Source organism: Scyliorhinus canicula, chromosome 9 (assembly GCF_902713615.1).
Source record: "Scyliorhinus canicula chromosome 9, sScyCan1.1, whole genome shotgun sequence".
In the NCBI taxonomy this organism is placed as follows: Eukaryota; Metazoa; Chordata; class Chondrichthyes; order Carcharhiniformes; family Scyliorhinidae; genus Scyliorhinus; species Scyliorhinus canicula.
This window is the reverse complement of record NC_052154.1, coordinates 159,564,983-159,587,371: the sequence shown is the minus strand read 5'-3', so window position 1 is coordinate 159,587,371 and position 22,389 is coordinate 159,564,983. Positions and strand designations below refer to the sequence as shown.

The window sequence follows — 22,389 nt, the reverse complement described above, 5'->3', positions numbered from 1 at the left end:
TTACATTTCATCCTGATGCCTTTTAATTGACTCACGATAACTGCATTTTTATCAATGTCATGTTTACCAGCTATCCTGGTACCATACATGTGGGTGAGAAAAAAGTCAGATTCCTGGGTCGTGGATTCACTGCTAGTATTCTTACCAAACCCAGGAAATGATTTGTTGGGGAAAACTGCTTGCATGTGAACATGGAAATAATGACTAAGTATGAAGCAGGAAAGAATCTCATAAATTCATAAGCAGAATTAGGCCATTTGGCCCATCGAGTCTGCTCTACCATTCTACTATGGTTGCTATACTCCTCATCTGCTACCTACAATGCTACAGGCCAAGAGCTGGATTGTTAAATCAGCCAGAGCATCTCCCCCCTAGAACACATGACCTAGGAGCAGGAGTAGGCAATTTAGTCTCCCGTGCCTAAACACCTTCAACGTGATCATGGCTGATACCATCCTGGCCTCAACTCCACCGCCTTGAACATTCTCTATAATCCTTCAAACCATTACCAATTAAAGCTCTGTCTAACTCCTCCTTCAATTTACTCCCTGCCCCTGCAGCCACCGCACTCTGGGGTTACGCATTCCATAGATTCACAACCCTTTGGGAGAAATAGTTTCTCCTCAAATCTGTTTCAAATTTGCTACCTCTTATTCTAAGATTATGACCTCTCATTTTAGAATGCCCCACCAGAGGAAGCATCAGCTCCACATCTACTTTATCCATACCTTTTAGCATCTTGTATACCTCAATTAGGCCTCCCCTCATTCTTCTAAACTCGAGAGAGTACAGGCCTAAACTGTTCAATCTCTCCTCATACGACAAACCCCTCGGGCGGAATTCTCTGCAAGGCCCGATGCCGTCGTGAAACCCGGGCAGTGCCGTAAATCTCGGCCGCGGGGCCTTGTCGCTGGTGTCAAGGCCCGGCGCGCCGAGACTGACGCGGCCGGCGCGCATAATGACGTCAGCCGCGCATGTGCAGGTTGGCCGGCTCCAACCCGCGCATGCGCGGCTGACGTCACGACGGCTGATGGCTCAAACCCGCGCATGCGCAGTTGCAGTCTTCCCCTCCGCTGCCCCGCAAGACGTGGCGGCTTTATCTTGCGGGGCGGCGGAGGGGAAAGAGTGCGTCCCTTTGAGACGCCGGCCCAACGATTGGTGGGAATCTATCGTGGGCCAGTCCCCTCCCGAGCACGGTCGTGGTGCTCACTCCCCTCTCCATTCCCCACAAGCCCCATACTCACCTTTGGCGCGCTGTTCACGCCAGCAGCGACCAGGTGTGGTTGCCGCCGGCATGAACAGGTCGGGGGGAGAATAGCGGGAGGGCGTCGGACTAGCGTGGCCGTAAAATTTTACGACCCCCGCTATTCTCCGCACCGTCGTGAGTGCGGAGAATTGCGCCCAAGGGGTCCGAAACTGCACAATACTCCAGGTGCAGTCTTACCAATGCCTTGTATAGTTGCAACAACACTTCCTTACCTTTATACTCAATTCCTTTTGTTATAAATGGATGGACAGTCTGTCTCCTGTCCATCAGCCAGTCTTCTATCCAAGCTAATAAATTTACCCCTAATCCCATGTGATCTCACCTTGTGAATTAAATTTCTGTGCAGCACATTATTAAACGCCTTCCAGAAGTCCAGATATATTACATGTACAGGATCCCCATTATCCACTTTGCTTGTTACATCGAAGAACTTAAGCAACTTAGTCAAACATGATTTGCCCTTCATAAAACCATGCTGACTCTGATGGATAGCGCTTTGGCATTCCAAATGTCCTGATATTACGTCCTTGATAATTGATTCTAACAATTTTCGAACAACAGATGTTAAACTAACTGGTCTGTAATTTCCCACATTCTGCCGCCCTCCCTTTTTGAATAAGGGCATTACGTTAGCATTGGTTCAATACACCAGAACCTTTACCGTGTCCATGGAATTTTGGAATATCATAACCAGTGGATCCACTATCTCTGCTGCCACTTCCTTTAACATCCTAGGATGTAGGCCATCAGATCCTGGGGACTTGTCTGCCCCCAACCCAAGAGTTTGTTGAGTACCGTTTCCCTATTGATGCTGATTGTTCCAAGTTCCACCTTTTCTATTACCTCTGAATTGCCCATTCCTATAGGAATGGTACTAGTGTCCCCCACCGAGGTAAAGTATTGGTTTAGCATCTCTGCCGTGTCTGTGCTCCCCACTATTAACTCACCAGATTCATCCTCCAATGGGCCAACATTCACCTCAGCGACTGTCTTCCCTTTTACGTACCTGTAGAAGCTTTTGCTATCCTTTTTGATATTCTGTGATATTTTTTGTCCGTAATTTACCTTAGCTCTTTTAATTACTTTTTTAGTATTCCTTTGGTTATGTTTGAAAGCTCCACAATCTTCAAGCCTGCCACTGGCCTTTGCAATATGATATAACTTAATTTTTGTCTTTATAATGTCCTTGATAGGGCAGCACGGTCGCCTAGTGGTTAGCACAACCGCCTCACAGCGCTGAGGTCCCAGGTTCGATCCCGGCTCTGGGTCACTGTCCGTGTGGAGTTTGCACATTCTCCCCGTGTCTGCGTGGGTTTCGCCCCTACAACCCAAAAATGTGCAGAGTAGGTGGATTGGCCATGCTAAATTGCCCCTTAATTGGAAAAAATAATTGGGTAATCTAAATTTATGAAAATAAAATATAATGTCCTTGACTTCCTTCATCGAAAAATCATAGAATTTACTGTGTAGAAGGAGGCCGTTCGGCCCATCAAATCTGCACCAGCCCTTGGAAAGAGCACCCCACTTTTGTTTTGATAAATTTAAAGTATCCAATTCATTTTTTTTTCCAGTTAAAGGCAATTTGATGTGGCAATCTGCCTACTCTGCACATCTTTTGGGTTGTGGGAGGAAACAGGAGCAACCGGAGGAAACCCACTGGGAGAACATGCAGACTCCACACAGACAGTGACCCAAGTTGAACCTTGGACCCTGGAGCAGTGATGCTACAGTGCTAACCACTGTGCTACCGTGCTGTCCCTTGTTTAGACATGGACGCTTTTTACACTTATTCCCATCTTTCTTACTCACTGGGATATATTTCAGTTGTGAGGAATTGAGTATCTCCTTAAACAACTGTCACTGTTCAGCAGCTGCCCTACCTTTCAGCCTTCCTGCCCAGTATATACGGGCTAAATCTGTCAAGCCTCTGTAATTTTCTTTGTTTAATTCCAGAACACTAGTGTGGCCCCCAAACTGAATATTGAATTCTACCGTATTATGGTCACTACTCCCTAGTGGATGCTTAACTATGAGGTCATTAATTAATCCCTCCTCATTACCAAATACCTCCCTGGTTGGTTCCCAACATACTGTTCCAGGAAACAGTCTCTAATGCATTCAATGAACTCTGCCTCCAGGCTACTCTTGCCAATTTGATTCCTGCAGTCTATGTGCATATTGAAATCACCCATTATTATTGCCATACCTTTCTTGCAAGCCCCCAGTATTTCCAGGTTTATACTGTGTCCCACTGTAGAACTACTGTTTGGGGACCTATAGATTACTCCTACCAAGGACTTCTTCCCTTTGTTATTTCTTATTTCTACCAGTACCGATTCGACATCTTGATCTCCAGTGCTTATGTCATTTCCCATTACAGCACCGATCCCATTCCTCACCAGCAGGGCTATGCCAGCTCCTTTTCCTTTCCTCCTATCTTTCCAAAATACTGGGCCAAATTCTCCGCCAGCCGGGAATCGGCGGGGGCGGGAATCGCGCCGCACCGGTCGGCAGGCTCCTCACGGCGATTCTCCGGCCCGTGATGGGCCGAAGTCCCACCGCTGACAGGCCGTTCCCGCCGACAGGAATCAAAGCATGCTTGGTGCCAGCGGGATTGGTGGCGCGGGTGGGCGCCAAAGTCCTTGGGGGGGCGCGGGGTGATCTGGCCCCGGGGGCTGCCCCAAGGGTGGCCTGGCCTGCGGTCGGGGCCCACCGATCGGCGGGCGGGCCTGTGCTGTGAGGGCACTCTTTTTCTTCCGCTCCGCCATGGCCTTCACCATGACGGCGTGGAAGAGACCCCCTCCCCCGTGCATGCGCCGGTATGACGTCAGCAGCCGCTGACGCACCGGTGCATGCACGGACTTCCGCCGGCCACCGAAGGCCTTTCGGCCCCAGCTGGCGGGGCACCAAAGGCCATCCGTGCCAGCCGGCGGAGCGGGAGCCACTCTGGCGCAGGCCTAGCCCCTAAAAGTGTAGAGAATTGCGCACCTTTGGGGAGGCCCGACGCCGGAATGGTTCACGCCACTCCGTCCCACTGGGACCACCCGCCCCGCTGAGTAGGGGAGAATCCCGGCCACTGTGTGCCCTTGGATATTCAATTCCCAGACCTGGTCTCCCTGTAACCTCATTTCAGTAATCCCCACCAAGTCATAACCTTTTATTTCTATTTGTGCTGTTAGCTCATTAAGTTTGTTACGACTGCTGCTTGCACTTCGATACAAAGCTTTTAAATTTGTTTTGTTAAATTTCCCTGCTCTTCCTTGGTGCATAAAGACATTCATCTGTTCTGTCCCTCACTTTTATTTTCTTGTAACCATCCACCACATTCCTAACTTGCACTCTTCCCTCTTCATTTAAATTGGGCTTTCTAGTTTCCCCTACAATTGAACCCACCCCAGCATTTAGTTTCAAGTTTTAGTTTTCAAGACCGGCGGAAGTCCGCGCATGCGCCGGTGCGTCAGCGGCTGCTGACGTCATACCGGCGCATGCACAGGGGAGGGGGTCTCTTCCGCCCCCGTCATGGTGAAGGCCATGGCGGAGCGGAAGAAAAAGCTTGAGAACTAAATCTTGAAACTAAAGGCGGGGGGGTGGGGGGAATCAACCCCTCTGACCTAGCTCCGCACCTTCTCCACATTCACCGCCCAGTAATGATACATCAGGTTCGGAAGACCCAAACCCCCTGCCTGCCTTCCCCTCTGTAGCAGCACCTTTCTAACTCTGGCCACCTTCCCTCCCTATATGAACGAGGCAATTGTTCCTTCAATCTCTCTGAAAAATGCCTTTGGCAGGAAAAGCGGCAGCAATTGGAAAATAAACAGAAATCGTGGCAACATGTTCATTTTAACCACCTGTACCCAACCCGCCTGTGACAGAGGGAGACTATCCCACCTTGCCAGATCAGCTTTGATCTTACTCACTTACCATGGTAAATCGGCTCCTCCAGCTATTCATCGGCCTTGTTTCGCTCGAGCAAGAGCGCGACAAGGTCAGAGAATTGCGCCCGAATTGCATCAAAGCGAACTGCTAGGAACTAAATAGTTACTCTAATACTGATGTTATGCACATGGTTTTCACAAGAACTGGACATTTATTTCTGCTATATGAGACTACATTAGACAGTACAAGAGTTCAGACAAATGTCTTATTGAAGTGTTTTCAGAAATTCCTTGTTGAAGTAACTTGAAGAAGAATTAGAACGATGGAGTTGTAATAATGTCACATTCAGGATTCAAATATTATTGATTCAGATCAGTTTCTTTGCTGGCTAATATGTATTGATTATTACTATTTAAGAGCAAGAAAAAACAAAAAAAAGTGAAGATGATACTGGAAGTGCAGTTTTTGAGACGGTGAATGCTCCCATTGCAAAAGGTGAATACTATGCTAAGTATATAATTTCCAAGTTTATTGATGCATTTAGTCAGGAATTCTATTGCAATGAACATATAGATAATGTCAGGGCGGATTTCAATGAGGGAGCAAATTTGCTAATTTTTATAATCCAGGCTTAAAGCTTCTAAAGTTGCATGCAGAAAAATGTCAACATTTCTGATGTGCTAGAGATAGTCATTGTGTTAAGTATTTCATTGTCCCACCAATAATGAGTAAAAAGCACGATAGTATATTCTGGGATTTCTCACGGCGTTGTTTGAGATGTTTTCACTTCCACAAGGTTGAAAGAGTTCTGTTGTTAAAGTGTCATATTTCACTTCCACCTGAGCAATCACATGATGTCCTTAGTTTACTTTACCTTGAGGAGTTGGTACCTGGAACTATGGGCGTGATCTTCCGGCCTTGTTACATTCGCGCTCAAGCGAGACGAGCTGGTGAATAGCGGGAGACGCCAAAAACGGGAACCGCGTGTGGTGGTATGATTTTCATAGCTGTCTGCCATTGGTGCAGAACACCGGCTTACCATTGGCCCTGGTTGGTCATGTGCCTCTCGACCGATTGGTTGAGACCAGTCATGTGACGGCTCTCCGATTGGTCGAGAGGCTGAGTTAACCACGCCTCCATACCGAGGTATAAATAGTCAGAACGCCCGGCGGTCGGCCATTTACTGTAGTCGACCGCAGGGCTAAGTTCTAGCTTATTAAAGCCTAACTTTTGTACAGCAACTCGTCTCGCGTTCGATTGATGGCTCATCAATTTAGTAAGCTAGATTTTTGAAGATAGAGTTCCGGATCAAGCCCGAATGCCTCCGCATCAGCCCGCAAACTCAGAACGCTTCAGAAATTTTTCAACATTGGCTGGCATGTCTCGAAGGATACCTGGAGTCTGCAAACAGACCCCCACCATGGCACAGAAGCTTCACATCCTCCACTCCAGCGTGGGCACAGCAGCCTACGCGATAATCAAGGAAGAGGAAGATTACGATGCGGCCATGCTTAAGCTGAATGGACAGTTTCTTAAACCAGTCAACAGAGTATTCGCCCGACATCTGCTGGCCACCAGACAACAGCTCCCCGGTGAATCATTAGACCAATTTTACCAGGCCCTCGCTGTCCTGGGGAGGAATTGCTCCTGCCTCCAAGCTTCAGCCACGGAGCACATGGAACTGCTGATCAGAGATGCTTACGTGGCTGGGATGCAGTCCCCCGCTATCCGCCAGCGGATACTGGAGAAAGACGACCTCAGCTTAACTGAGGCACGGACTCTCTCCACCTCCCTGGAGGTCGCCACTTTACATGCCCGCGCCTATGCCCCAGCCGCACTGCAGCGCCCTGGGCCTCCTGGTATGCTTACCCACTGCCATCCGCTGCGCCAATCTCCCCCCCCCCAACCGCCGGGCCTTTCCGGGCCCCTCCAGCGCACCGCGCTAATCTCACCCCCCCCCTGGCCCCTGCGCCTGGCCTGCGTGCCTCTCGGCCCCCGCTCTCAGCCACTCCGGTCGGCCCGCCGGCACCGCTAATCCCACCCCCAGCAACCACGAGGGCCCCACGGGCGCCACCATTTTGGGCCCCGGATGCCACGTGCAGGTCCCGGGCGCTGCCATCTTGGGGCGCCGACTCCACGTGCGGGTCCTGGGCGCCGCCATCTTGGGGCGCCGACTCCACGTGCAGGTCCTGGGCGCCGCCATCTTGGGGCACTGACTCCACGTGCGGGTACTGGGCGCCGCCATCTTGGGACCCCGACTCCACATGCGGGTCCTGGGCGCCGCCATCTTGGGGCGCTGACTCCACGTGCGGGTTCTGGGCGCCGCCATCTTGGGATCCCGACTCCACGTGCGGATCCTGGGCACCACCTTCCGGGACTGGCACGCAAGGTTCTTCCAGCACCTACTCGGCCGCCGACGACGACTATGGATCTTCTCCACGGCTCGTGGCCATTCAGCTCGACCAGTCACGTCCATGCACGCTCGCCATAACGACAACGCTGATCCACCTCAACGGCCACGAGACGGGTTGCCTGCTGGACTCCGGGAGCACGGAAAGCTTTGTTCACCCTACCACGGTAAGATGCTGCGCGCTCCCTGTCCATCCTGTAAAACACAAAATCGGGTTAGCCTCAGGTTCGCACTCCGTCCGCATCACCGGCTGCTGCATCGCAGACCTCACGGTCCAAGGGAAGGTTTTTAAAAATGATAAACTCCTCGTCCTCCCTGACCTTTGCACACCGGCACTCCTAGGACTGGACTTCCAGTGTAACCTGCAGAGCTTGACCTTCCAATTCAGCGGCCCTATACACCCCCTCACTGTCTGCAGCCTCGCGTCCCTCTAAGTGGACCCTCCCTCCTTGTTTGCTAATCTCACCCCCGATTGCAAACCCGTCGCGACACGGAGCAGACGGTACAGCGCCCAGGACCGGACCTTCATCAGGTCCGAGGACGAGAGGTTACTGAAGGAAGGGGCCGTCGAGGGCAGCAACAGTCCCTGGCGAGCCCAAGTGCTGGTGGTCCGGACTGGGGAGAAAAACCGGATGGTCATCGACTATAGCCAGACCATCAATCGGTTTACGCAACTGGACGCGGATCCTCTCCCCCGTATTTCTGCCATGGTAAACGATATCGCGAAATACAAAGTTTTCTCCACTGTGGACCTTAAGTCCGCTTACCACCAGCTCCCCATCCGCGCGAGTGACCGCAAATACACCGCGTTTGAGGCAGATGGGCGCCTCTCCCACTTCCTCAGGGTTCCATTTGGTGTCACAAATGGGGTCTCGGTCTTCCAACGGGAGATGGACCAAATGGTCGACAAGTACGGATTACGGGCTACCTTCCCGTATCTTGATAATGTCACCATCTGCAGCCACGATCAGTAGGACCATGACGCCAACCTCCAGAAATTCCTCCAAACCGCAAAACTCCTTAACCTCACATACAATAAGGATAAGTGCGTGTTTAGCACCGACCGTCTAGCCATCCTCGGCTACGTAGTGCGTAAAGGAGTGATAGGCCCCGACCCCGAACGCATGCGCCCCTTGATGGAACTTCCGCTCCCCAATACCCTCAAATCCCTCAAACGCTGCCTGGGTTTCTTCGCGTACTACGCCCAATGGGTTCCCAACTACGCTGACAAGGCCCGTCCCCTCATTCAAACCACGACCTTCCCGCCGTCGACAGAGGCCTGCCAGGCCTTTAGCCGCATCCAAGCGGACATCGCAAAGGCCACGAAGCGCGCCATCGACGAGTCCCTCCTCTTCCAGGTCGAGAGCGACACATCAGAATTAGCTCTGGCGGCCACCCTGAACCAAGCGGGCAGACCCGTGGCCTTCTTCTCCAGAACCCTCCAGGCTTCCGAACTCCGCCACCCCTCTGTGGAAAAGGAAGCCCAGGCCATAGTCGAAGCGATGCGACATTGGAGGCACTATTTGGCCGGCAGGAGGTTTACCCTCCTAACAGACCAACGGTCAGTAGCCTTCATTTTTGATAATGCACAAAGGGGCAAGATTAAGAATGACAAGATCTTACAGTGGCGGATCGAGTTGTCCACGTACAATTATGAGATCTTGTATCGTCCTGGGCAGCTCAATGAGCCTCCTGATGCCCTGTCCCGAGGTACCTGCGCCAGCGCGCAGATAGACCGCCTCCGCTCCCTCCACGCGGACCTCTGCCATCCAGGGGTGACCCGTCTCTACCATTTCATTAAGGCCCGCAACCTGCCTTTCTCCATCGCGGAAGTCAGGACAGTAACCCGTGACTGCCACATCTGCGCAGAGTGAAAACCGCACTTCTACTGCCCCGAGCGCGCACACCTGATCAAAGCATCCCGCCCCTTCAAACGTCTCAGCATTGACTTCAAGGGGCCCCTTCCCTCTAACAACCGCAACATTTACTTCCTGGCGGTAATTGACGAATACTCCCGCTTCCCCTTTGCCATTCCCTGCCCCGACATGACCACATCGACCGTCATTAAGGCCCTCCTCTCCATCTTCTCCCTGTTCGGCTACCCCGCATACATACATAGCGATCGGGGGTCCTCATTTATGAGCGACGAGCTGCGTAAATTCCTGCTCAACAGGGGCATTGCCTCTAGCAGGACGACCAGCTATAACCCCCGGGGTAACGGACAGGTCGAGCGGGAGAATGGTACCATCTGGAAGACCATACTACAGGCCCTCCGGTCCAGAGATCTTCCTATTTCCCGATGGCAAGAGGTTTTCCCCGATGCCCTACATTCTATCCGCTCACTCCTCTGTACCGCAACAAATCAGACACCTCATGAACGTCTTCTTGTTTTCCCTCGGACGTCGTCCTCCAGATCCCCTCTCCTGACGTGGCTGGCCGCCCCCGGAACCAGCTTGCTCCGGAAGCATGTGCGGGTGCACAAGTCCGACCCGTTGGTGGAATAAGTCCAGTTACTTCACGCTAACCCGCAGTATGCGTACGTGGAGTACCCCGACGGTCGGCAGGACATGGTCTCCCTCCAGGACCTGGCACCCGCCGGCGTGCGGCCTTCCCCCCTTCGCCACAGACGCCCCCCCCCCCTGTTTTTCCCCCCAGTGCCCCACCCAGGCCACCCCTTCCCCATCCATGGCGTCTCCACAGCCAGCTCGGGTGACGGAGACTGTTCAAGGACCATCGCTCCCGGACTCCAGGACGTCAGCGGAACCACCACCATCGGCTGAACCGACGTCACCTACTCCACTGCGGCGGTCTGCCAGAACGTCACAGGCCACGAAAAGACTGATCGAATCGATTTAAATTACAACAGCTCCATGGACTTTGTTGGGACTTTGTGTACTATTGTTAATTGTCTGGGCCAGTGGGAAGCCAAAAATGTAATAAAAGAAAAGAAGAGAACATTTTTGTTCTCTCTCCCTTCCCCGCTGCTACTCACACCACCAGTTCTCTCCCCCCCGCCCCCCCCCTCCCCCCGGCTCTCGTTGGTCCCCCCCCCCCCCCCCCCCCCCGGCTTCTTTCTCCGCAAGGGGTGAACGTGCTGGTATGATTTGCATAGCTGTCTGCCATTGGTGCAGAACATCGGCTTACCATTGGCCCTGGTCGGTCATGTGCCTCTCGACCGATTGGTTGAGACCAGTCATGTGACGGCTCTCCGATTGGTCGAGAGGCTGAGTTAACCACGCCTCCATACCGAGGTATAAATAGTCAGAATGCCCGGCGGTCGTCCATTTACTGTAGTCGACCGCAGGGCTAAGTTCTAGCTTATTAAAGCCTAACTTTTGTACAGCAACTCGTCTCACGTTCGATTGATGGCTTATCACCGCGCCTGGTACTAAATAGTTTGCGATGCAACCTGCCTGCTCCATTCGACGGAATCTTGACATAGCATGGCCAGAAACCAATTCTCACCACTTAAACCCAATTTCCATACATTTAACGAGAGCCACCCATCATCCAATGGCATCCTGTCATTCAGTAGCCTCCCCAGTAAGTGCTCATGCTGGTGCCGATTAGTAATAGAACATAGAACATACAGTGCAGAAGGAGGCCATTTGGCCCATCGAGTCTGCAGCGACCCATCTAAGCCCTCACTCCATCCTATCCCCGTAATCCAAAAACCCCTCCGTCCTTTTTTTAGGTCACTAAAGGCAATTTATCATGGCCAGTCCACCTAACCTGCAGATCTTCGGACTGTCCTTCTGAAAAACGTGGATCTGGCGGAATGTTTTCCGTGGGGAGCTAAGGAGAGGAGCAGCAATATTTGTTCACAGTCAAACAGACATAGGGTGCTGGGCTTGTCACCCCAGTGCTCGGCCGGGGGGTGGGGGACCCTCAGCTGAGAGTGGAGGACCCTCTGCAGGGATGGGTTGCCATGGGAGGATCGGTGGAGAGCCGCTGGGTGGGCAACTGGGGGGGAAATCGCTCACGGCACCACCCTGCCAACTCCTGGATCCCAACACCATTCTGGGGGCAACACTTATCCCTGCCTGTCTGGTACACCGATCACCCATAACCCTCACCGGCTGCTGAGGCCTCTGGATGCACGGCTGAAGGCTATCGCTAATAGGGAATTGGCAATCGTGGTTAAGTTAGCACTTGACACATGCCAAGTGGATTCCCATGGGTTGGCGGGCCATGTAGCATGTGGGAGTCATTGCCTAGCATTCCAATCAAACGTTGATGGCTGGAATCTATGTGGGACGCAACACCACACACGCAACAGCCAACATCCAAACACCCAGGGGATGGGACACAGCTCCAGGGACATGTCCACAGCCAGAGGGTGGGTGAGAGCCATGGGGAAGGGGGTTGACCGGAGAGAAAGGCAAATGGTCCGGGGGTCAGCCGCAATGCGGAAAAAAGTGACAGAGGTGTCTTAATGTTTATGAAAAGTTGTTTAATGTGCTGTACTTGGTGTACAGTACCCCATTCCCTCTAGTGTCGCTCCCCAAATCCCACCCCCTCCCCATCCTCTACCTAACCCCTCCCCCCTACCTCAGTGCCCTCAGTATCCTCAACGTGTCTGGCCCTCCTAGCTCTACCACTACATCCAGGTGTGCCCCCAGGATGCACATCTGAGATGAGGCAGCCAGCTGCTTACCTAGCGGGCGTCCTCTAAGGGCTCTGGGGTCAGAGGGTTCACTTGTCGAAGGCACATGCACAGGCGTGCCGCTCTGTCCCGTGTGCTGACCCGGAGATGCAACCTCATTAAGGGGGTGGAACTCGGTAGTGCTGGTGGCCACCGTTGAAGGGCCGGGTTGGCACTCAGCACCCCCTCCTCCCGGTCGGTGCCCATAGAAGCCCTGGGGATCATCTTGGGATGGAGTGGCAGCTGGGTTCAGCCCTGGCTGCCCCTGGCTCTGCCAGCCCTGGTGGTTCCCCATAGTCCACACTATTGTGTTGACGTCCTCGGCGATGCTCCTCAGTGACTGGGGCACATCGCCCAGTGACTGGGCCATGCTCTGCAGTGCCTCAGCCATGCCCACCTACGACTTGGATAAGCTGCACAGCAGCTCAGCCATTCCTATCTGAGAGCGGACGTGTCCCGCAGAACCCCATCAATGTTGGCCTGGTACTGGGTTACATCCCCCAATGCGAAGTCTTAACACACCAGATTAAAGTCCAACAGGTCTGTTTTGAATCACTAGCTTTCGGAGTGTGGCTCCTTCATCAGGAGATTCACCTAATGAAGGAACTGCGCTCCGAAAGCTATCGATTCGAAACAAACCTGTTGGACTTTAACCTTATGTTGTAAAACTTCTTACTGTGCCCACCCCAGTCCAACACCGACATCTCCACATCATGGATCCCCCAGTGAGGCAGACATTCTGCCGAGACCCTCAGTCATGGTCGTCACCGACTGCGCGTGCCTTGGGCACCTTCACTCTTGGTGCTGACATCGTACACCAGGCTCTCCACTGCGGTCGACACCCTAGCACTGTTGGCCTCAGTACCACTCGTTGCCGGCGCCATCTCCTGCGCCCGTAGCCTCTGGGACTCCTCCAATCGCCTATGGATCTGCTGTCTCACCTGGGGGTTCCTGTCTCCACCTGATGTACATCAGCAGCAGTGTGGTGCTCACCAGATTATGCTCTCGAAGCCTGACCACTAACATTTCCCACCAAGGTGTGTGTGTTTGCGCTGGTGGAAGATGGGGATGACAGCTGTGCCGCGACTATAACACTTGCATCTCGAGGGGTTCTCCTTGGAGTCAGGATAGGGGGCCTCCCGGGATGGGCCTGCGCCGTTGCCTGGGGGGCCTGCGGGAGAATAAACATGTGATCAGTGGGCCGGATGGGTCAGTCAGTAAGGCAATCACTACTCACATTTGACAGGTCCTCCGGGTGGAGCCTGGTGATTCCTCACCTGTGCGGTGACCACCAGCCTCTCCGCGGGTGACCACCCTGTCCTCGGCCACACCATTCACCTCCAGGGCGCGCTCCTCGAAGGAGGTGAGGATTCTCAAGTCCAGCACCCCACCGCCAGTCTGGGCCCTCTCCCGCCGATTGTGAGAGAGCTTTTCCTGAGGAGACACAGAGAGGGCATCGTCAGCCACACGCGTGGTTCACGGTTGTGGGGGGTGTGGTGTGAAGGGAGTGTTGGGGTGGAGGGAGAGTTGAAGTGGTGTGTGGAGGAAGTGCTGAAGGGGAAGGGGGATGGAGGGAGGGTTGGGTGTCGCCTGGGGGGGATGCTCCCTTCAGGGGGTGGGGGTGTGTGATGTTGGTGTCTAGTCGCTCGTACTGCCCGGTGTTAGTTGTTGACCTTCTTCTGACATTGGAGGCCAGTCTTCCTGGTCACACTGCCTGAACTGACTGCTGCTGCCACCTCGTCCCAAGCAGCACTGGCTGCCCTGTGGCTCACCCTCGGGGAACAGGACATCCCTCCTGGCCTCCACCGCGTCCCTATAGGCTTCCCTATATCTGCATCCCCGAACCTTGGAGCCGGTCTCCTCGAAGCCATTGTTGTGAGCTGGCTGGGGTTGGCTGAGCAAGTGCAGTTGAAGTGCTGCATTACGTTGTTAGCGGGAGGGGGGGCTGGCAAGCGCGGTCCGGCGAATCAGCTGGTGAGCCGGCATTCAAGGCACGAAACCCATGAGGCCTCGTTAAGTGGACCAATTAATGTTGAATAGCGTTGCCGGCCTCGCTGGGTCAAGTGCCAGGAAACCCATGGCAATTCCCGCTCACTACAGCACTTGGAAATGTTTCCAGACGATCACGCCCCAAATAGCACTTTCCCTCCATTGAGCAGTGAAGTATCACTTGGATTCTACGAAAAACAAGAATGTTACCAAATGAAGCAAGTGGATAACTGAACGCTCTGTAAAAAGATAGGTCTTGGTGCCTGGTTTCAACAAAAGTTGTCACTGTAGTGAATACATTCCACTGACCATTACGTTATACACCTCTTAATACCCAATTAACTCAGAAATTCTTAAAAGTAATTACTTCCTTCTAAAACAGAGGTCTTTATTGCTGACATAGATGAAACAGCCAAAAAAGAAAGATGTGGAAGGACAAGACAGAAGGGTACTCTTTCAGAAGGTTGGTGCAGACTCAATGCGCCTCCTTCTGCAATGTAGAGATTCTATAGTTCTATTATTCTAACAGTAAAGAACAAGAGGAAAGGGTGAGGACCGACAGTGAGACCAGGGAGAGGAGAGGAAAATGGAACCAGCGAGGCATGCAAGGAACAGTGTGAGAGGAGGGAGAGACATGTCCAATGCACTTGCACTGGGGTTACGATAAGAATGGAAGAGGCAACCCAACATCTTTTTTTAAAATTCTTTGCTCCCATGTTAATATTTCATAATATTATGGTTTTACAATGAACTGTTTTTTGAAGAGAGCTGCTTCTTTACTCAGAGAGTAGTAAGGGGGTGGAATGCCCTGCCTGCAACAGTAGTGGACTAGCCAACACTAAGGGCATTCAAATGGTCATTGGATAGACATATGGACGATAAGGGAATAGTGCAGATGGGCTTTAGAGTGGTTTCACAGGTCGGTGCAACATCGAGGGCTGAAGGGCCTGTACTGCGCTGTAATGTTCTATGTTCTATGTTCACCATGCATGCCATTTGGGTGGGATTTTCCAGCCCTTCCCTCAGGCGAGGGAATCCCACGACATGCAAATTGCCGTTGACTTCGGCAGGAGTGGAAGATCCCACCAGCAGCCAACAGTGAGCCACCTCCACCGTAGGAAAATCCGTTGTGAGGGGGCTAGAAAATTCCTGTCCTTAACTGTGATCCCAAGCAAGAATTGGCCTCAAAGGGAGTCATCAATGAAGATTAAGACTGAATGTCGGGCTGCCTGAAAGGGAAACAAAGTGCCCACTAATTGTGAGAAACATCTGACTCAGAGCATGAGGAACATTAAAACTGAAAGAAATTGTTCTTTCCAGTAAAAAGTACATGAAAATAGGGGAAGTGAATGTTAAGTGGAATGCAGTATCTGTAGCATCCAGGAAACTTTCCTGTCAATGACATAGTGCAGCTTCTCTAGAGGAAGTAAACACAAATAGCTGCATTTTACAGGATGCCATGGTTCCCACCCTCTTTCCCTGGCTAAAGATCAGTGGGTACAAGAACGGCAGCTCCATGCTCATTTTGACCCTGAATAAGACTGGATTCTCTACATATCCCCGAACAGCCCCTCAGAGACAGGAAGTCATGCCTCAGAGTGCTACCAGCTAATTCATTGGCCGGCAGCTCTCAGAAGCGCGCCATGAGATTGGTGTTAGGGTGCGGGTGGGGGAGTTGCCAGGGTCACGCTGGCAGGTCTCAATGAGAGGGAGATGGGAGGAATAGGTTTGTGAAGCGAGGGTGGAAGGTAAAGGGGGAAATGCAATCTTGGAAGTTTGATGCCTCCGATGGACACAGGGGGTTGCAAAGGAGGTTCACCCATCCTGTGCTTGAATAATAAGAGCCTGAACATCCCCATCCTCAATAATGGTGGAGCACGCCATCAATTTTTAAATTCTTCAAGTCCTTCCATGAGTCCGCCCCTCCTTATCTCTGTAATCTGCTCCTATCCCACCACACTCTGAGATATCTGCACTCATCTAATTCCAGCCTCTTGAGGAATCTTGATTTTTAACTGTTCTTCCTTTAGTTATTCCTCCAGCTCCCTAAGCCCCAAGCTCTGGAACTTCCTTTTTAAACCTCACCACCTCCCTTTCTTCCTTAAAGGTGTTCCTTCAAATCTATTGCATTGACCAAGACTTTGCCCATCCACCTTAATACAGTGTTAAGTGACATTAAAATGCACCTCTGAAAATTATTTTTGCATTAACAACACTAAGTTGTATAGCTGAGCTGTTTTAGTACAGGTACATCTCTGCTATCTACCTGACAAAGTAGAAAATTGAACAGACATGTCCTGTCCACAAAAGGCAGGACAAATCCAATCCGACCAATTACCACCCCATCACTAACCCCTGTGTTGCACTACATTGCTGGTACGTTATTTGTGTCCTCCTTTGTGAAGACAGAACCAAAGTATGTACTTAGCTGGTCAGACGTTTCTTGGTTTCCCATTATAAATTCCCCAGTTCCTGACTGTAATCAACTGCCCCCTTTATCTCTGATGGGTGTGACATATTTGGATGCTAAAATTAATTTATTCAATAATTATTATTTTATTTACTTTTTTTCCACAGAAACTCCAAGTTAGCAAAGCATCAAGTATAAGAATGCTTTATTTTATATCATGACACCAGGAAGATATTCTTCTACTATGAGATCATGTTGGACTCAGGAATGTCAAGAGGTCTCAAATGCACCAAATCAACATATTGACTATAAATATAGACGTTATCTTGCCGTAGAACACTACACTGCTGAAGAAGCTGAGGACTGATCTTCATTGGCTTACCTTCCTGCCTATTTTGTACAACTTATTAAAATGCATTTATTATTGTTAGCTTGGTGCTAGCACCCTTTCCTCTGCTGGAAGGTTTGGATTGCAAGATTAATGCCCTCTAAAGCAACCCCATGGCATGCAAATTGGTTGTCACGAGACAGCTTGAATCTGAAGTATGAATGTAAAATAAAAAAAAGAAAATACTGGATAAACTCAGCAAGTCTGGCAGCATCTGTGGAGAGAGAGAGAGAGTTATCACCCTTCTACAGAACAGACTTTGCTCTAACGTTAGGGTAATCGGATTGGTCAAAACCATGTGCAACAATACAATGATGGGTTCTAATGAGTGGATACATCCTTAAAGGCACATTATTCAGCTTTGGTAGCAAAATGACACATTGTACATTCGATTCATGTGCTTTACATGGCTGTGCTTGTTCAAGTTTGGAGTACAGCCCTTTAAGGGTTGTTCCTATGTGCAACCCTCTGCTTATTTTAGTGATATTTCAGCCAACAACAAATGAAAACTGTACGGTTCTCATGTATAAATATTAACTGTGTAAAATCAGCTCTGTTGCTCAATTTTCCTGAGTAAGATCATTATTTGGGTTATTTTTTGCAAAAACTTTACATTTTAGTCTGTTCTAGACTGTTACATATTTGGCCTTTTCTATCCTTTGTCCTCTGAATCCACCAATAATCAGCCTGTACTCATATCACTGTTTAAAGGTAGAGAGGTGTTGACCAGCTTTGTAAATAATATATTCTGTGTTTTGGATAGAATGACAGAAACATAGAATGGTGATGGCACAGGAAGAGGTCATTCAGCATCATGTCTGTGTAGGCATTCCGAAGGAACAATTCGCCAGATACCACTTCCTTAGCTCTGCAAATGTTTCCTTTACAAATAATGACCCAATTTCTTTATTAAAGTCGCAGTTGAACCTGCCTTTGTCACAGTTTCATGCATTACATTCCCTATCCTAACCACTCGCTGCGTGATATTGCTCATGTCTCTATTGCTTCTTTTTCCGATTACTTTAAATCTGGTTCTCGAGGCAGAGCAGAAATTTCCTCCACCTCAATGTTGCAAAAAATAAAGTCAGTGTATTCAGTCCTGTCCTCAAAATCTATTCGATAGCCACCGATTCCACTTCTCTCCTTGGCAAATGTTTGAGGCTCAACCAGACTTTTCACAACTTTGATGTCATATTTGACAGCGAGATGAGCTTCTGACCATATTTCTGCCATTGCTAAGGTTGCCTATTTCCACTTCTGTAACATCCCCTGACCCCACACCTGTTCAGTTCATCTGATGCTGAAACCAGCTCCCGGTCCCTGGCGCTGTGAGGCAGCAGTGCTAGCCACTCGGCACGGTGCATCTGTGGATGACCACAACTTTTCACAATATATATTAATGATCTGGAAGAAGGAACTGAGGGTACTGTTGCGAAGTTTGCAGATGATACAAGGATATGCAGGTAGTTTTGAGGAAGCACGGAGGCGGGACTTCCAGTGGCGGTCATGGAGTAAGTGGTGGCATATTTGGCAGCTCCCGCTCGAGGCATTTTTTTCAGTCCTTTACCCCATTTGCTGGGCGGATGTTTTGGTGGAAATGGTGTAGAAATGGTGGAGGAAAGTAAAGCTCCACTGGTGGTGTCGGTGGATGGATTCACGGACCAGATGTGGGTCAAGGCGAAAGGAGCTGGTTGAGCAAGAAATTCTTTGTGCGCCACAGGTGAAGATGGTACAGGGTAAAGGGTCAGCCCTACCAGCCCAGTGGTCTACGGAGCAGCTGGTGGACTTCCTAAATGAGAAGTTCAGCCAGCAGGGGAGGGAAGCTCAGGAGGACCTGGCTAAGGTGGTAGAGCCGCTAAAAGCGGGGATCAATCGGGTGGATCAGAGGCTGGAGATCCAGAGCCAGGCGATCCAGAAAGTGGAGGAGGAGGTGGGGGAGTAGTAGGAGCAGCTTACCTCGTTGAAAGCTGAGATTGGGATGATGCGGAATACCCAGAAGCGGCTAAAGGAGAATGTGGAGAATCTGGAGAACCACTCACGGAGACCAAATTTAAGAACCATTGGGATGCCAGAGGGCATCGAAGCAGCGGATGCTGGCTCATATGTAGCCAAAATGTTGGTCTCTGGAGGTCGATTGGGCGTATAGGACGCTGATGAGGGAGCCGCAAGCGAACGAGTCGCCGAAGGAGATGATGATGAGTCTCCACAGATTCCTGGACAAGGAGAAGATTTTGCGGTGGGCCAGGCAGATGAGGAGGTGCACCTGGGAAGGTAATGAGCTCCGGGTGTACCAGAACCTTTGGAGCAGAACTGGCCAAGAGGAGAGCCACGTTTAACCAAGTCAAGGTTGCCCTCTTCAAGAAGGGGGTGAAGTTTGAGATGCTGTACCCGGCCCGCCTTTGGGTGACTTATTTTGGGACACCAGAGGAGGCAACAGAGTTTTTTAAGAGACAATGAACTGGCAGGAGAGAGAGCACATTGAACTCTGGAGGAAGTATAAGAGTTGGTTCTCTCCGCCTTTTTGCTTTAATGTTTCTGGGTTGTTGGTTAGGGGAGAACCTCTCTTCTTTGAGATTTGTTGTGGGGTTGATGAGCCATCAATTGCACGAGAGACAAGTTGCTGTACAAAAGTTCGGCTTTAATAAGCTAGAACTTAGCCCTGCGGTCGACTACAATAAAATGGACGACCACCGGGCGTTCTGACTATTTATACCTCGGTATGGAGGCGTGGTTAACTCAGCCTCTCGACCAATCGGAGAGCCGTCACATGACTGGTCTCAACCAATCGGTCGAGAGGCACATGACCGACCAGGGCCAATGGTAAGCCGGTGTTCTGCACCAATGGCAGACAGCTATGCAAATCATACCACCACAGGGGTTCCGTGGCTGGCTGCTTGGGGAACGCGGCGGGTGAGTTTAATTGTTAATCACGCTATGGAGACATGCAAGCTGGGCGGGGGCTGCCAGGCTAGCTGGAGACTGCTGTGGCGGAGCAAGAAATGAGGTGGTGGTCATCCTAGAGTGGACCTGGAGGGTCACATATCACGGACCGGGGATTAGCTCAAGAAGGAATATGGTTGATCGGCAGGGAAGGGGGGGGGGGTGAGGTGCCCCCCCCCCCCCCCCAGGTTGGTCTCATAGAATGTGAGGGGGCTGAATGGCCAGTCAAATGGTCACGCATGGTTGCACATCTGAGGTGCTTGAAGGCGGACATGTCCTGTTTTGCAAGAAATGCATTTGAAGATTGAAGATCAGGCTAGGTTAAGGAAACAGTGGGTAGGGCAGGTCTTCCATTCATAGACATAGAATTTACAGTCAGATCCGCAGTCAGGGAGGGTGTTGGTGGTGATGAAGGAGCTGAAGGGGTTCATGGACCGCATGGTGGGCAAAGGGGGGGGGGGGGGGGGGGGGGGTTTGGACCCAAGGTTTGGGAGGCCGAGGGTGAAGGAATTTTCTTACTTCTCCCATGTGCACAGGGTAATAGGGGAAGACCAGATGGTGTTTGTAAAAGGGAGGCATCTGTCAGCTGATGTTAGGCGGTTACTAAACATGATAATGATGCCCCTAGAGGGACAGGAGATGGAGGTGTTGTATTTTATATTTTCCCCGCGTTTGTCTGTGATAGAGAAATTCAAACAGCATTCATTAGGTAAGCAAAACTGAACTTTATTCACTAATTAGAACTGCTAGCAGAAATGGCAGAAACTTGAAGTCGGAAGGCAGTCAATTACAAACTGCTGAGTCCGTCCCAAGTCTGCGATATTACAGAAAAAGAAGGCGATTCTTATACATTATAGGATCAAGATAACATGAATACAACTTGGTCAGGAATTTGATCGAAAGTAAAACATAAGTAATAATCGTTACAATGGCATCACCTTGCTGACCTTTAGGGGACTGGAGTCTCATATCATTATCTTATCTTTGTTTTAAGAACTGGACAAATTTGTTTACGAACAGGAAGAGACAGTTGTTCAGCTTGTTATTTATTGAACCTACTCTGGTATCATGATGAACAAACTTTATCTGAGTGTTAGAGTCAGCCAGTTCTCGGTTGACCTCGGCTGTGTATATCTGTGTATTTTGAATCTGTGCCTTAGGTTATGTGAAAATCCATTTAAATTCAATTGTACTAAGAAGACTTGACTATTTTTCCCATCATGCAATTATTTGCTTCACACAATACCACAGAGGTGACAGTTGCTATGGATGGGAGAAGGCGTTTGATCGGGTGGAATGGGAATATCAGGGGGAAGTGTTGGGACGGTTCGGGTTTGGGCAGGTGTTTGTGGACTGGGTCCATTTGTTATATAAGGCGCTGGTAGCGAGCGTACATATGAATCGGGTGAGTTTGGGGTACTTCAGGCTACAACATGGGACAAGGCAGGGGTGCCCACTCTCCCCATTGCTTTTTGCCTTGGCAATAGGGCCACTGGAAATGGCATCAAGGAGTTGGAGAGGAATAGTGCAGTGAGGGGGAGGGGTGGAGCATAGGATCTCGTGGATGATCTGCTGCTTTATGTATCAAGAGTAAGAAGTCTTACAACACCAGGTTAAAGTCCAGCAGTTTGTTTCGAATCACTAGCTTTCGGAGCACTGCTCCTTCCTCAGGTGAATGAAGAGGTGGGTTCCAGAAACATATATATAGACAAAGTCAAAAATGCAAGACGATACTTTGAATGCGAGTCTTTGCAGGAAATTATGTCTTTACAGGTCCAGATGGAGCAACTGGAGAGAGGGATAATCACAGGTTAAAGAGATGTGAATTGTCTCAAGCCAGGACAGCTGTTAGAATTTTGCAAGCCCAGGCCAGATAGTGGGGGGTGAATGTAATGCAACATGAATCCAAGGTCCCGGTTGAGGCCGTACTCATGTGTGCGGAACTTGGCTATAAGTTACTGCTCGGCGATTCTGCGTTGTCGCACATCCTGAAGGCCTCCTTGGAGAACGCTTACCCGAAGATCAGAGGCTGAATGCTCTTGATTGCTGAAGTGTTCCCCGACTCGAAGGGAACATTCCTGCCTGGCGATTGTCACGCGATGTCCATTCACCCATTGTCACAGCGTCTGCATGGTCTCGCCAATGTACCACGCTTTGGACATCATTTCCTGCAGCGTATGAGGTAGACAACGTTGGGCGAGTCACACGAGTATGCACCTCGAACTTGGTGGGTGGTGTTCTCATGTGTAATGGTGGTACCCATGTCGATGATCTGGCACGCCTTGCAGAGATTGCCATGGCTTGTGTGGTGTCGTGGTCGCTGATCTGAAGGCTGGCAAAAAGAAGACAGGAGACCCCGCTCCCAGGACCTACCCGGCTCACAATGCCTCGCGAGATCTACTGCGATGTAAATCCCGCCATTATGGGCAGGATCACTTTTTGGCAAATCTGCATATTAGAAAGA

General features: G+C 50.6%; 1 protein-coding gene across 1 annotated transcript in view; it reads right to left on the bottom strand.

Moving 5' to 3' along the window:
- The window catches only part of LOC119970952 (natural cytotoxicity triggering receptor 3 ligand 1-like), a 24,462-nt gene extending 6,244 nt beyond the window's left edge, over positions 1 to 18,218 (bottom strand). The window contains exons 1-2 of the mRNA XM_038806063.1: positions 18,007 to 18,218; positions 5 to 204 (exon numbers count right to left, since the gene is read on the bottom strand). Of these exons, the coding sequence (XP_038661991.1) occupies positions 5 to 204; positions 18,007 to 18,218 (412 nt within the window). The remainder of the gene's footprint in view (positions 1 to 4; positions 205 to 18,006) is intronic.
- Between the last annotated feature and the right edge of the window lie 4,171 nt (positions 18,219 to 22,389).